This window comes from Falco peregrinus, chromosome 9 (assembly GCF_023634155.1).
Source record: "Falco peregrinus isolate bFalPer1 chromosome 9, bFalPer1.pri, whole genome shotgun sequence".
NCBI classification, from domain to species: domain Eukaryota; kingdom Metazoa; phylum Chordata; class Aves; order Falconiformes; family Falconidae; genus Falco; species Falco peregrinus.
Window position 1 is genome coordinate 5,018,291 of NC_073729.1, and position 14,381 is coordinate 5,032,671.

At 54.2% G+C, this 14,381-nt stretch overlaps 1 protein-coding gene across 2 annotated transcripts in view; it reads left to right on the forward strand.

Annotated features, from left to right (window-relative positions):
• The window catches only part of HRAS (HRas proto-oncogene, GTPase), a 43,702-nt gene that overhangs the window by 26,621 nt on the left and 2,700 nt on the right, over nt 1-14,381 (forward strand). For both annotated transcript variants that reach the window (XM_055814740.1, XM_013298240.3), the window contains exons 2-4: nt 7,093-7,246; nt 11,602-11,780; nt 14,074-14,233. In XM_055814740.1, the coding sequence (XP_055670715.1) occupies nt 7,136-7,246; nt 11,602-11,780; nt 14,074-14,233 (450 nt within the window). In that variant the 5' untranslated portion in view covers nt 7,093-7,135. The remainder of the gene's footprint in view (nt 1-7,092; nt 7,247-11,601; nt 11,781-14,073; nt 14,234-14,381) is intronic.

The window sequence follows — 14,381 nt, forward strand, 5'->3', positions numbered from 1 at the left end:
AGGGGGCAAGCTCTTGGGTAGCTGGTTTGTTCTTTGGGTTTATTGCATTGCTGTCTTGTCGAGGTCATTTGCTGGTTTGGTGGTTTAGGCATAGCTGCCTGCCAGTTGTTTTTCTTAGAGTAAGCGGGCAACAAAGATTTTATTAAGAATTTTTATGATTTGAGATGGAAAGCTGTGGAGTGGCTGGAAGACAAGGGACATATTACGAGCAATCCAGCCCAAGTAACTTTGTTGTAGTAGCAGGCCGAGCAGGCCGAAGCTGTAACAAGCTGCAGGTGTTGTGAAGGACACGTGCAAGGCCAAGGGAGACAAAGAAACTGGGTATTCGCAGAGAGATAAGAGAGTTGGACAGAAAGATGAGGACAAACAGGATGCCTGCACAAGGGGTGAGCAGTGTGTGGGCACCACACCGGGACCCATCCTAGGGCAGGTGGAAGCGTGTGAACGAGTGGTTTTAACTGATCACCTTCTACACAACAAAGCCTGCGTAGCGTGTGCATTTTTAGCTGGGGGTATAAATTGCTGTGGGTCTATAATAAATTGCTGTGTATCCCTTAATAAAGTGGCACTAACTTGATCATGTTGGTCATGTAAGTTGTGTCGGAGCCTTCTGCGTCAACAGAAAGGAAGAACAGCTTACCAGGGCTTGCACAGCTTTGTCCTTTACGCAACTGGCAGACAGCTGAAGCGGGAACCAGGGAACAGCAGATGAGCAGCAGCTTTGGTGAGGGTGGTACTATCTTGTCTTCCTTTGTCCTTCCATCTCTTCTGGAGAGGGAAGACGAGCAGGGACTTTGCGCGCCCTTGGTGGCTGGGTAGTCTGGCAGAGGGCTTGTGTTGCCAGAGGTGCTTCAGCTGGAAGCTCTGTGAGGGCTGGACCAATCCCTGCCTGTTGAGGACTTTGTGCAAAGCCATGGCTTGCACCTGGCTGCTGGGACATGCTTATGGCTGCTGTGGAGAGGTGATCCTTCCCTTCCAGACCTGCCTGCAGCTTTCTGCTCTTCTTCCTTCCAGGTTTCCCCTTGAACCTGTGCCTGTGTTTTGAGCCTCCTACAGGGTACTGTTCCTTACCTCTTTTCTTTTTTTTCCTTCGGAGCAATATTTTTGTGCTCAGTGTCTTGGGACAGGCTGCCTCTTCTTCAGAGCTTGCAGAGAAGCCGTTCAGTTCCTCGTAGACTTTTTTCCCTAATAGAAGACATTTATTATCTCCAAGTCATTTCTCCAAAGCAGGGCCACCATCTGCAACTTTGATTGCATCTTTGGCATCCCTCTCTTTTTTCATCTGTGGGTTGCATTGTCTGAGTTTGCGGGTATGCAGCCAGCAAGCCAACAACAAGCATGTTGAGTTAGATTTGCAGCCCACGTGTTAATTTTAAAAGCAGCAAGTAAATTAAAACGAAGCATTGGATAGGCTGGGATTTGTAACAGAGCATCGGTTTGCCAGGCTCATTTCCCTCATCTCTTTCAGGCTAGGCAGGCCACAGAGAACATCAGCACTTTGACCCTTGAATGAAAAGGAGAGGTGGCATTTCACGCTGCTGGTGAGGGTCCTGCATCCCTCCAGACGTTGTGGTTTGTGACACTGGTGACAGTATTGAGCAAATGGAGGAGCCTGGACAGTCACCAGGGTGAGCCAGCAAGGTTTTGCCTAGAAGACTGCAGACTACTGCCTGCATGGTATCTCTGCCGGAGGGAATAAAGGTGGTCTGAGGGCTCCTCTGTTACTGTGGAGAGGGCTTTTGGAGGAAAGGGTGCCCAATCTGAGACGTGTCCAAAGAGATTTGCAGAGGTGAAACTGGCTTCTGATGCCTTCACATGCAGCGACTCCCAAAGGACAGGTAGAGGGTTAATGTCCAGTAATGAGCAGCTGTACAACTTCAGTCACAGCTGGCCTCAGTATGGCAGCACTGCACGAAGATATCTCTCTTGCCTTGTTTAGTTGGCTTGGTGGCCATCCTGGGGGAGAAACAAGGCCGGAGGAAAGGGAGAACACAGAGAAAGCTCCGTCTGTGATCCTGTTGGAAGTGTCAGAGCCTCCCTTGTGGTGAACGCGTGGGAAACCCACTGCAAATCCATTTTGCTTGACACCTGAGGTTTTCTTGAAACTGTGGTCTTGCAATGGGGCATAGTGATGGGGCCAAGCCTCTTGAGTTCTTCACCTCTGCTTCTGCTAAGTGAGTGTCTGGAGGTTTCACAATCAGGTCCCTAAAACCACCTGTCCGCCGGCAGATGAAGCTCTGTGCTGGAGAAGAGGGATGGTGAAGAACATCAGGTGGTTCTTTGCAGGACACAGCTGGGTCTCTAGGTAGCACCTATAACCTCGATGCCTACACCTGTTTTAGATCTTAGCCCTGCGAAAGCTTGCACCAAGCATCTCGCTCCTTGCTTCTGCAGGCAGAGCCTCCGTGCTGCTCAGCACACGCAGGCAGGGGAGAAGATGAGGAGATGTGCCCTCCGCCCTCCCCTACACCTTCATCCCCTCCCTGCGGGACAAAGGTAGGGTGCTGGTGCCCACTGGGGCTGGGCACTCGCTCCCCCGGCTTCCTGCGCGAGGCTGGCAGATGTTTCTTGTTTGCTGGAGCTGCGTGGCTCCGGCTACTGGGCTGGGAGCAGCTGCTGCTGCCAGGCGGAAGCACTCGGCGAGGCTTTCCTAGACAGCTTTGAACGGGAGCCAGGAGCCCTCTCGCTACAGGAGAAAATCCACGAGGTCAGGAAATACAGCGGCGGCAGCTCCAGCTCCACACTGGGGCTGTTGGCTTGGCACGCGGATCCCAGCCCTCCTCTTCCCGGCCGGTGCTCCCGAATGGCTCTCCTCCTCATCGTCTGGCTCGGCTATTTGTTTGACAGCCCTGCGTGGCTTTTCAGGGGTGCAACAGTCACGTGCCACAGAGGTCATCGATTTGGAGAGACAGGGAAAACACCAGACAGTGACCTGGGTCAAGCTTTCAGATCTTGAAGGGCTTGCAGAAGATGGAGGAAGCGCTGTTGCTGCTCAGTGTGGGACTGGGAGGTCGCGCTTTCGAGTGTCCCTGCGTTACGCTGTGGCCAGCTATGTCTGGGCTCTGCATTAGCTGCCGAGAAAGAGAAACTCTTGTTTATCCTTCTCTGGAAATCCTCATGCCAGGAGGAGCTTTCACAACAACCAGTGGGCTGTAAACCTCCATCTGGTGCGTCCCAGACTGAGTGTGAAAACTTGGGGTGCCTGTTACCATCTCTCTGGCAGGAGCCCCCACTCTTTCTTCCCTGCCTCTGTTTTTGAGGAGAGCCAGAAACATTGTCTTGGGGATGGCTGTTCCTTGAGCCAGCCCATGCGGTGGTGGTGATGTTCCTGGCACGTTGAGGAACAGCCACCCCTGCGTTGAAACCTGCGCGTGCATCGATGAGCAGCCTCGCTCTTCCCGGGCTCGGCAGCAAAGAGCGTGATGGGGAGCTGTGAGGTGGTGGTGGTGAGGTCAGCGCAGGGATGGGACCAGCTGCTCAGCTCTGTAACAAAGCTTGGCCATATGGAAATCCCCGCTTTCCCCACAGCCTTTGGCCAGGCTGCCTCTCCTGTGGCATTTGCACGTGCTCTGATGGGCGGCTGGATCTGCGCGCTCCCTGCAAAGAGGTTGCGTCATGGATCCCTTGGGGAGGGAAGCGAGCTGGTCTGAACATCGATTTTAGCCCACGTTAATGCAGGCAGCCCTCACAGCCAGAGCTCTCCATCGTTCCCCACACTCTCGCGCTATGTTGGGACATTTTTGCGGCAATGGTATGAAACGGTCGGGTGGGCTGGGCTCGGCATCCTCTGCAAGCTGCAGAATCTCCCCTGCCGTTGCCGGGGCAGGGCTGGTGTGCAGAACGGTGAGGGGTTAGCCAGGGTGCCGGCACCTTCTAGGTACCGTGTGGGTGAGCAGACACCAACGGGGCAGAGTTCTCATATGTAGATTGTCTGTGCGCTGGCCGTGAGCCGTGGGGAGCAATAGTGTTTTCGCCACCCTCGTTCCCCCCGCCTCCTGGGTGGGTGCAGAGCAGGGGGATGTGGCTCTGTGTTTCTCCGGAGGAGCCGGAGCTCGGAGCTCTGGGCTGGTGGTGTGCACGGCTGGCTGCTGTGTGCTTGCTCCTCCGCTGCGCAGCGGGGCTCAGCTGGGGTCCGGAGTAGGGGAAGACCCTTAAGCTGCTGTGGGTGATACCTCAGCCCCCACCTCCTGCTGCACTGTGCACCAGGGGGCTGGTGCGGCTGTGTGGGATTGTGAAGGGGTAGGCCACGCAGTGCCTTCCGCCGGGGTGGTCTCCAGGGAGGACTCCCTCCTCAAGGACTCATGTCCTCTCCTCTGCATATTGAGTCCGGGCTTTTGTCACTGCCATAGTGTGTCCCCTAGACGTGGGTGGTTGTGCAGTTCCCCTTGAGCATCATCACGGCAGCTGCTCCGTCATCAGCACCAGATGCAGAGCAAGGTCCGTCGTAGCCACTGCGGGCCTTTATTTGCAGCTGCCGTGTGTTTTGCTAGGGGTCGCAGGCCTCCCTGCTCCGTATGAAAGACGGGAGCTGGCTGCAGGTTTTCTTCAGACCCTCACGACCCGTCTGTGTTCGGCTGTGAAGCTGTCCTGCTGCAGGAGTGACCCTCTCCCGGCCAGCAGCGTTGGTGGAGATGGTCAGCGTTTGCTCCTCGCCCCATTTCAGCCTGGCGCTGCCCCTCACGGTAGTTGTCTCTTCCCATCGGAGAGAGGTGAGAAGCCTGGGGTGGGGATCTCTCTTGGCCCAGAGGAGCAGTGTATGGAGAGGTTCATATATGTGAGGGCAACGTGTGCATGGCCAAGTAGTGCCATCACTTGGGATTGTTGCCTGGAGCCTTGCTTTCAACCTGCATCTCTTCCTTGGCCGCCAGAACAGGGGCACGTTGGACTTTTCTGGGAAGCAGTGGCACCTTGGAGTATGGACCTAGGGTATCCCCTTATCTGCACCTCGTTTCCCCCACCATCACCACTTTCCCACCGTGTTTAACGACCTTCAGCTTCTCCAGCAACCCGAAGCCCCACTTGGTGTCGTGTTTGTGCTCTGCTTACCCTTTTGCACCACCTCCCTTACCCTTCGCCAGGATCCTGGATGCTGAGAAGGGCATGAGCGTTGTTTGCATCCCGCTACCGAGACAGCAGCTGAGGGAAGGGCTTTGGCGAGAGGCGGTTGTGTCTGGCTGCTCCCAGCTCGAGTGGGTGATTGAGCTGTCTGAGTGCTTTAAGGCTGCAGTCAGGTGGGGATTGAAGGCAGAAGGTTCTGGCCTCCTTTCCGTTACATCTTTGCTGCGTTAGCAAATGCGTCAGATGCAGGCTGGGTCTTTACCAGCACAGCTCGTACCCGGCTTCCAGGGTTTGGGGGAGCCTGGGGAGGAAGGTGGAGTGGTGTAACTGTCCGTGGGGGTGTAATCCCTGTGCAGTGCCTTTGCAGGCTGTATCAAATGGTGACCGGCCGGGGGAACCGTGGGCTCGCCTTTCCCCTACCCACCGCATTTCGGGTGGCTTCCCCAGAGCTTGCAGATGACAGCTGCGGATGAGTATCTGACCCTGGGGTGACTTTGAGTGGGCAGGGGTTGCAGTCCAATGAGGGTGGATTTCTATTTAAACCTTTGGGGTTTTGTAATCTTCCTGAGTTAAAGTTCCTCTTTCTCAGTGGAGTTGGAGCAGAAATTGAAGGGAGGAGGCGGGGTGGGGGTGAATTTTCTCCTGCTGAAGGGCCATGGTGAGGACATGCTGCTGCAGAAGCGTGGTTTGCTCGTCCTGACCCTAATCAGCATTCCCAATTAGCATCCTTCATGATAGCATCTCTTGCTCCCCTGTGGGGCATACTAGCTTCATCTTGCGGGGGTGCCTGCGGTTTGAAGTTTAACGCAGCCTTGAGGGTGAAGACATGGAGCTGGCAGCGTCCTCGGGGGGGGGGCTGGGACGACTTCCCCCCTCCTGTGGACATCCAAACCACATTGGCCAAGGCTTTCAAATCTATCTTAACAATTTTGGATCGCCAACTTGAGATAAGGCAAATCGGAGACAGTGCTGTGAGCACTTCTGGAAAACCAGACCTCTTAAACTGGTTGCTTTTGGTTAACACCGTCTGCACCTCCATTCTCTTATCTGTAACACTCCCTTGCCTCTTGAGTTTGCTTGGGGAATGTGTGAAGTTTGCATCCAGACTGTCAGGCTGAAGGATTGCAGCATATCACGTGACAAACATAGTTTTGTATTCAGTTTGATGGATTGTTTTTGCCCATTTTAAAGTATCCTTTGTTACTAGCCCGGAGCGTCAGGTCAGATAGCTCTCGATGCTGCCGTTCCATGCTGCGCTTTTAGGCCAGTTTTCATGCGTTTAGGTGAAGCGCTCTCGCGTTTGAGACCCCAGAGCATCAGACCATAAAAACAAAAGAAAGACAGTGGGTCCTGGAGGCACAGGATGGGGTGACAGGCTGAAATAGGGTAATTCCCTCTGGCCAGATTTCCAGGGTAGTCAGCGTGCTGGGTGGGAAGAAGGTAAGAAAGCCCTTGACCCTTGGGACATACGGGCCATCCCACCATCTCCCCGTTTCCAGGCCAGGGTGGTACACCTGCAAACGTGAGATGAGAGACCAGGGTGGTCGTACGGCAGAATACCCTGCAGTGGCAATTTCTTGGACAATTTCATAAAGCTGCATTAAAAGCACATTGCATCCCTGAAGGCTTACTGGTTTTCACCCCAAGGAGCGAGGGATGGCTCTTTGCCATCCAAAACAGCGGTGAAGTGAGTTTACCTTGTCCCATCATCCATCCCTACCAAAGTAAAGCAACTTAAAAGACCATTAAAACCTTAGGGGGTGCATCCCTTCGCCTCTGCCTTGCAGAGTAGGTACCTCTGCGTTACAGCGCGCTGGATCCAAGACCTCGGTGTCTCTAACTCACAGCATTTGAGTGCTCCTGGGACGTGCAGGAGACATTGGGAACGCTTGGCGCCCAAGGAATGAGGCTGTGCTTTGTGGATTTCTGGCTTTCCCAGCAGAAGAGGGGGGCTGACCCCGCAGCCCTGCCGCAGAGCGGGGGGCGACGGGGAGGGAGCCCCTCTCCTAACACGGTGGCCGTTTCTCCTTGCAGGTGGTGGTGCTCCTGGAAGTCCTGAGCTGGGGTCGGCTGGAAGATGACTGAATATAAGCTGGTGGTGGTGGGAGCTGGTGGTGTCGGGAAGAGTGCTTTGACGATACAGCTCATTCAGAACCATTTCGTTGATGAGTATGACCCCACGATAGAGGTAAGCTGATCTGGGCATGGGGTCTGTGTCTGTCTGCATGTTTTCCTCTTGCTCCTCTCAACTCAGAGCGTGCTCACCTTGGTCTCGGGTCTGAACTTGAGCAGGGATGTTCCTCTGAGTCGCTACACATGTGTTTGGAGGTCACAGTGACCAGCCTGTGCCTCCTGCGGAAGGACAGCAGTGTCTGCTGAAGAGACATGGCCAGGGAGGCAGAGTGGGAGGCAGCAGAAGCGGGCAGAGCCAGGCAGGGGCTGAGAAGTCCGACTTTCTGATGAGATGACAGCATACGGAGGGGTTAAAGGTTTGGGATTGAAGAACCATCCTGGGGAAGCAGGCAGGGACCCTGTGCTCCTCCGGGCTGTGCAGAGAGGAGGTCTAGTCTTCGATATCCATTATGCTTTTTCTTTTTACTTTTAAAAACCATATTCTGTTCTCCGTCTGCTTTCACTGTTGCTAGCAAGATGCTAATTACTCCCTGCATGACTTACACCTTCGTTTGGGGGAAATGTGGGCAGCCATCACTGCTCTGCACAACGAGTAAGTCCACCCTGGGAAGGCAGATTACAGCACTGTCATGCCTCTTGGACAATAACCTCCCTGTCTGCAGTCGTGAAGGATTCTATACCAGATGTGTATAAATGCAGCTGTGGTTGCTGCAGTTATTATTACCATAATGGCTAAAAGGCCCCAGCTGGGATCAGAAATCTATTCTGGTAGGTGTTGTATGTGTAGTCCCCACCCTGAAGAGCTTACAACTTAAGTAAACAAGCAAAACAAGGCTCGGTAGAAAGGCAGAAATAGTCTTACAATCCTACAGACAGGAAGGAGAGAAAGCACTTAAAAGCACGTGCCATTACGTCATTTGGCCAAGGTCACCTAGAAAGCCCGCGGCAGAGACTGGAATTTAATTTAAGGGCTCTGGAGCCTCGGTGCTGCACCTTGTGTACGGATGCAGTTGCCTTCTTCCCCAGCCCCTCTACCCTCTCGTGCTTGTCACCAGTAGCATCGTCTGCTTTTCTCAGAAACCAGTTCCAGGTTAGTTTTGGCAAGAGAAGTGCTGATGGAGAGCAGCCTCCCTGGGGAGACGTCTGCATGGACGGGTCCTCTCTTGGACCGTAGGGTGGGCAGAGGCAGCTCTGACCCAGTGATACGGTGGGTTTTAGCATCCTGATATTTTTTGTCTTCAGCTGCCTGCCCCCTGTACGTACTCTGCTGGAAATTTTCTTCATGTAAACAGGCAGTGGGGAATGTAAACCTTGCATGGCATTTCCCAGCACCCCCTCCTCGTCCTGCCCACTCCTGCGTGCCCCCGGAGACGCCTGCGCTCCTCCGCTGTTCCCCCTTCAGCCCCACTCTGCTCTTCTCCTCCTCTTCCAAAAGCAGCAGCTCTTCACTCCTGGTGCTTTTCCACCTGCAGGTCCCACCAGCCCTGATGCCTTTGCAGCTCCCTTGGTCGTGCCCCGCATCCACTCCTTCCCAGCCATCTTCTCACTCATTCCAGGGTGACGCCTTTTAATTATGCTTCATTTTATGAGGATTTAGGACGCACAGAGTTACCTGCCAGCCATCTGAATGTGACCAACAAACCACCCTCCTGTGACTAAGCTGCTTTGGATCATGCCCAGGAGCTGACTCTGACTGTTCAGCCGGCTAACAAACAGCACAGCAATGCTGAAATGAGCAGGATAAAAGGAGGAGGAAAAAAAAAAAAAGAAAAGAAAAAAAAAATGTACGAGCATGGAGCACAGGCGTTACCCATCACTGAAATGAATCAAGTGCAGGTTGTGCTGCAAAGTGGGGTGCGAGCGGGTCGGGGTGCACCAAGAGGATCCTGCCCAGGGCAGGAGGGGTGGAGAAGTGAGTTTGTCCTCTGTCTGGGGCAGATCCTGACTGCGTGCCTGCTCCCCTCCTGCACGCCTGGGTCTCTAGTGCAAACGTCTGCCTTTGTAACTCGGTGCCGGCCGACCTGCTACAGCATGCACTCACACGCCTGCTCTGGGGCTGCTGAGGAGCATTAAGACCTTTATTTTGGGAACAGGAGGGCCAAGGCACCAAGGAAATGTGCGCCACTGGCAGCGTCCCATGGTGAGCGAGCGGGATGGAGTGAAGAGTCAGACTGCATCGAGAAATTCTTCAGTTCGTCTTCCAGCTTTTAGCAGTCACCTAGTGATGGGCTTCCCGAGGCTTTGGTCGTATCCTGACCATAGTGTTTAACAAATGGACCTCTTGGCCTGCTCCCTTAGCACACCGAGGTGTTCCCAGCATCCGTCTGGGATCCCCCGGCTGAACCCCAAGCGGACGTTGTTTCTGCCGCCTGGCACTTCACAGCTGGGTCCGGCCCCTTTCCCTGGCGCCCAGAGGTGGGGTGGGACATGGGGTCTGCACGGGAGCAGTGAGGCCACAGGGTGCCGGTGGCCAGACCGGCGGGCTGGTGGCTTCTACCTCTGCAGCAGCCACCGGGTCACCCAGCAGCACGGCGGGGCCGGCTGGGCTGCCATCCCCAGCATCCCCCCAGCTGGACACCAGGCAGAGGTGGGGAGAGCTTGTCCCTTTCCTTTGGGGAGTGGGCTGCAGAGCATCCTCTGCAAGACTGGTAGCGCCTTCGCTTTGCTAGCGAGCCGGCTGGCCTTAGGGGCAGGCTGTTGGTGACTTGAGCCGAGGTGTGGGATCGCTTCTCCTTGGGCGTGCTGTCTGCTGGTGGCACCGCCTTAGCCGGGACTTAGCAATGAATTGTGACCGCGTGTGCCGAGGGGCTGCTCCTCTGGACACAAGAGGGGGGTGGTCTGCTGGGAAGAGCAGGCGCTGGCGGCCCCTTTGCCGGTCCCTGCCAGACACTGGGACCCTAGAGGTGGAACCAGTGCCCTTCTCCCTTGCGCCAAGGAGGCTCCAGATACATTATTGATTGGAAATGGGAGTGCATCCCCACAGGGCAGCCTGCCAGTTGCCTTCAGAGCGGCTGGCTGAAAGCCAGCCCATCACTCCACACTTACTCCCGGTGGGTCAGCAGTCCCCTTTTTGGGAAGGCACGGCCAAGAAGGTCATGGCAGAATAGATCTCATCTCCTCATTCTGTGGCCCTCTCCACAAGGTGAGGGTAGACTTTAATTAGCCCCAGTAGATGACGACATAGTAATGAACCAAAGGCTTGGCCCCATTCCCTTTCTGTGCTGCTGCTGCTCCTGTCGGTGACCTTTGCTGTGTCGGCTGTTTGTCTGCAGACCTGCAGAGCTCATCTGATAACATTGTTGTGGTCGTTGGAAGTGCAGCAGACATTTGAATTAATTTTAAACTGCAGCCGTAGCCTCTGCGAGTGGCTGCAAAGCGCTGTGGCGGTCATACTGCTGACTCTCACCGTTCTTGTGCCTTTGGTTTTGGCTTCCTTCTCTTGCTGAGAGCGGAGGATGCTGTGCCGTACCCAGGGGACGGCTGCCGGAGAGGGAGGAGGCAGTTGCTCTGTGCAGGGGCTGCCCCAGCAGCATCCCTGCTGCTGAAACTGGGGAGAGGCATGGTGGGGAGGAGTGATGCTTGGAGGAGCCTGCCTTGAAAATGGAACTTTTAGAGGGATACTCAGTGATTTCCAGGTCTTCTCACATCTGTGATAAGTTGCGATTGCTTCTGCTGCAAGGGAAAAAAAAAACCCCAACTTCAAAGGACCGGCTTGGATAGTCCTTGCCTCTCCTGGAGCCCTCTGGGCACAGACTGGTTGTGGGAAACACCCTCCTCACAGTGTGGTTGGGGGGGGGGTGTCTCATGTTTGAAGCAGAGGTTTACTGTCAAGCAGTTTGCAGCCTTACTGGTGGCTTATCACCTCTGGTGCCTGATGGGAGATGCGTTGAAGGTGCTGGCTTTGCGGGTGATCTCGAACAGCTTCCAGCGCCACAGACTGCAGGTGGTGGTTGCTGGAAGCTCTGGGTGGCCAGAGCCGCCTTTCCCGGGTGTCCCCTTCCAGCACCCAGGCAGGGCGGCAGCAGAAGGGATTAGCTGGGACTAAATAAGGCTTAGGAAAATAGTTACTGAGGGCTGTGTGGTGTGGCAGAGACAAAGCTGCCCCTGGTCTGCTAGCGGCAGGGCTGGGAATGGGGAGAGCAAGGCAGGGCCTGTCTGCTCTGTGGCTCTGCCAGAGAAAGGGAAACGTGCTCAGCTGTTCCCTTTTTCCATTTTTTTTTTTTTTCTTCTTTTCCCTTTACCTCCCATTTTTGAAACAGGTTGAGTCGGCTGTTTAATGGGAGCTGAAACTGAGCAGAGTGTGACTTGGCATCTTCCCAGGGATGCACTTGCTGCATCCCTTCACCTGGCCAGACCCCTGCCCTCCCTTAATGCATCCTCCTGCCTTTCTCTCCCTCTCCTGGCCTCCAGGATTCCTACAGAAAGCAAGTCGTCATCGATGGAGAGACCTGCTTGTTAGACATCTTGGATACCGCAGGGCAGGAAGAGTACAGTGCCATGAGAGACCAGTACATGAGAACGGGGGAAGGATTCCTCTGCGTCTTCGCCATCAATAACACCAAGTCCTTTGAAGACATTCACCAGTACAGGTTGGTATCCTGGAGGGGCCCCTTCCCTCATGCCCGGTGCGAGGGGGAGGCCTCGCTGCACCCTCCCGCCCTCCCTTTTAGATCAGCCCCCGCGGTGGAAGCGCTGGCTGCCAGCAAAGACCATTAGCTCAAGTGGCCGTTCCCCAGGGAAGAGACGGAGCAGACGGCTAATGTCAGTGACTCCAATAAAACCCATCCGAAGGGATTGCTCGTGGCCTTTGGGGACTCGGTAATGTAATGTTGAAGTGTTTATGGTGACTAAAGAGAGAGCTGATCCTCTGTGACCCCCTCCCTTCCCTCCCTAATTAATGGAATTGCTTTGTTAGTGCAGTCGATCTCAGGGAGCTGTGCAGGGCTGGGAGCTGGGAGAGGAGGTGGGGAAGGGCCGGGAGGGCTGCTTCCCTGCCCGCAGCCCCTGCGGCGAGGCGGGGGGCACTCCTGGCCCACCGGGGGGGCACTCCTGGCCCGCCGGAGCTCGCTTGCCACCAGGGCAAGGACGGAGCCGGAGGAGCGGCAGAGCCCCGGGCCGGGGCTTCGCGAGAGGACGTGCTGGGGGGGCAGTGGCAGAGCAGGGACCCCCATCCTGGCGTGCTCCTGCTTTGGCTGCACCCAGGCTACCCAGCCTGCTTCCCCCCGCTGCTGCCATCATCCCCGCAGAGCTGGAGCACCAAGATACAGAAACGCAGCGGGAGCCTTCCCTGGTTACCCTGGCTTAGGAGGGATCTCTCTGCTTTCTGCCTTTTTCCAAGGCTTAGCTGTGGTGGGAGGCGCGTTGCAGAGGATGCAGGAGGTGGCTGTGCCTGTCCCCGCTCTGCGCTGCCCACCAAGGGACCCGGATCCCTCGGCATAGACCCGGCTCTGGGGTAATCCTGCTGCTCCGGGCGCAGGCGCAGCCCTTCCTCGCTCCGTAGGCAGAGATGCTGCTCTGAGCTGTCGAGAGGCCTCGGTCTTTGGCTAGAAGGTGTGTTTGGCGTAATACCTATACGGCCGGACTAACTTGGCTTGTTTTAGCTGAACCGGAGGACAAAGGATGGGATTTTCCTAAAGCACCTGAGGGATTCAGCAGCATTCATCCTTGTGCTGGGGCCGGTGCCTGTGAATCACTCGCAGGATGGCTTGATTTCAAGCCCCAGTTTTAATCATGATGTAAATCACTGGCTTTCATCTTGTTTCGCCTCTGCTCTTTGTGTTTGCACTTTTAAAAGAATATTCCCCAGAGAAATGCCAGCTCTCCCCGGTTAGTAACCATTAGGAGGTATCTCTTTTCAGCTAAGTGTAGCCTGTGCACTAAATTTAGTACTTGCATTTGCTGATCAGGATGTTACATGGAACGTTTAAGTGGCTTTATGGCATATCATACATATAGTCAGACTTCATTTCTATGTTCTGCTACATTAAAAAAGGAGATTGATTATTTTTTTGGCGTGTGTGTGATACATGTCCAGCTGCTTTTGGATGGAAATTTGAATTCGATTAAAATGCAGAAATCAGCAGAAATTTACCTAATGCTTTTGTTAGTTAAATAAACCCAAGTTAAATATTCTGAATGCATGAGGAAGAAAAAAAAAATAAAAAAAGCTGTTCTGCATCTGAAGTTAAGTGATTTATTAAGCAGAGGAAGTTGTTATCTACCAGGAGGGAACGGAATGGATTGTTTGTGGTCGTAGTGGCCTTTCAGATTTTTAGAAGTGGTAGATCTCATCTTCGCCCACCTAGGTTTAAGTCTGAGGCTGGAATGAAGACGCAAGCATTGCAGCCTTTTTGCTTCCCAGTTGGTTTCTCAACTTTGAATGACCTGAACTAAACTGAACGGAAGCGAATGCTGCCTGTGCATCTGCAGGGAAGGCTACGGCTGCCAAAAGCTGGTTTATCAGCTCAGCAAACTCAGGTTGCAGAGGATTTTTTCTTTTTGTTCCCATTCAGGGGGATGACTTGATCTAAAATGTTGGAAATAACACAGGTGACTGCTCAAGGACTCATTTTTATTCAGCTTAAACTGTCTTAAGCTCATGTCTTAATACAGATTGTCATGATCTCAAGTTGTGTTTATAAATAGTCGCATTTAAAGAGCAGAAGTGTGTTTAGTTTTTGTTTCCAAAAGTGCCCTAGCTAGTTTGCTGTTTACTCGGTTACGTGCTGTGGTCATTTATGTTCTGCTGGAAGCCCAACACCAGGCGCCGGGCAGGAACGAAGCAGAGCTGTTAATTCTTGACGAAGAAACTGGTGGGGAATGTCCCGGAGCTGCCCCCCGGTGCCTTTTCTCCCTTCACTTTAGCACTTTTTACTCTTGCAGGGAGCAGATCAAGAGGGTGAAAGACTCAGATGATGTTCCCATGGTGCTGGTGGGAAATAAATGTGACCTGCCAGCCCGGACAGTGGAGACCCGGCAAGCGCAGGACCTGGCCCGGAGTTACGGGATCCCCTACATAGAAACCTCTGCCAAAACCAGACAGGTAGGAGGAGGCTTGTAAACAAAATCTTTTCTTTTTTCTCCAGCGCTGTCCTGGAGAGCCGGGAACGGGCAGACAGATGGGTGTAAGGGCTGGGGTTAGTTGGTTCCTTGAGGCTAAACGCTCCATCGGGACGTTCCCTTCTCTTCCC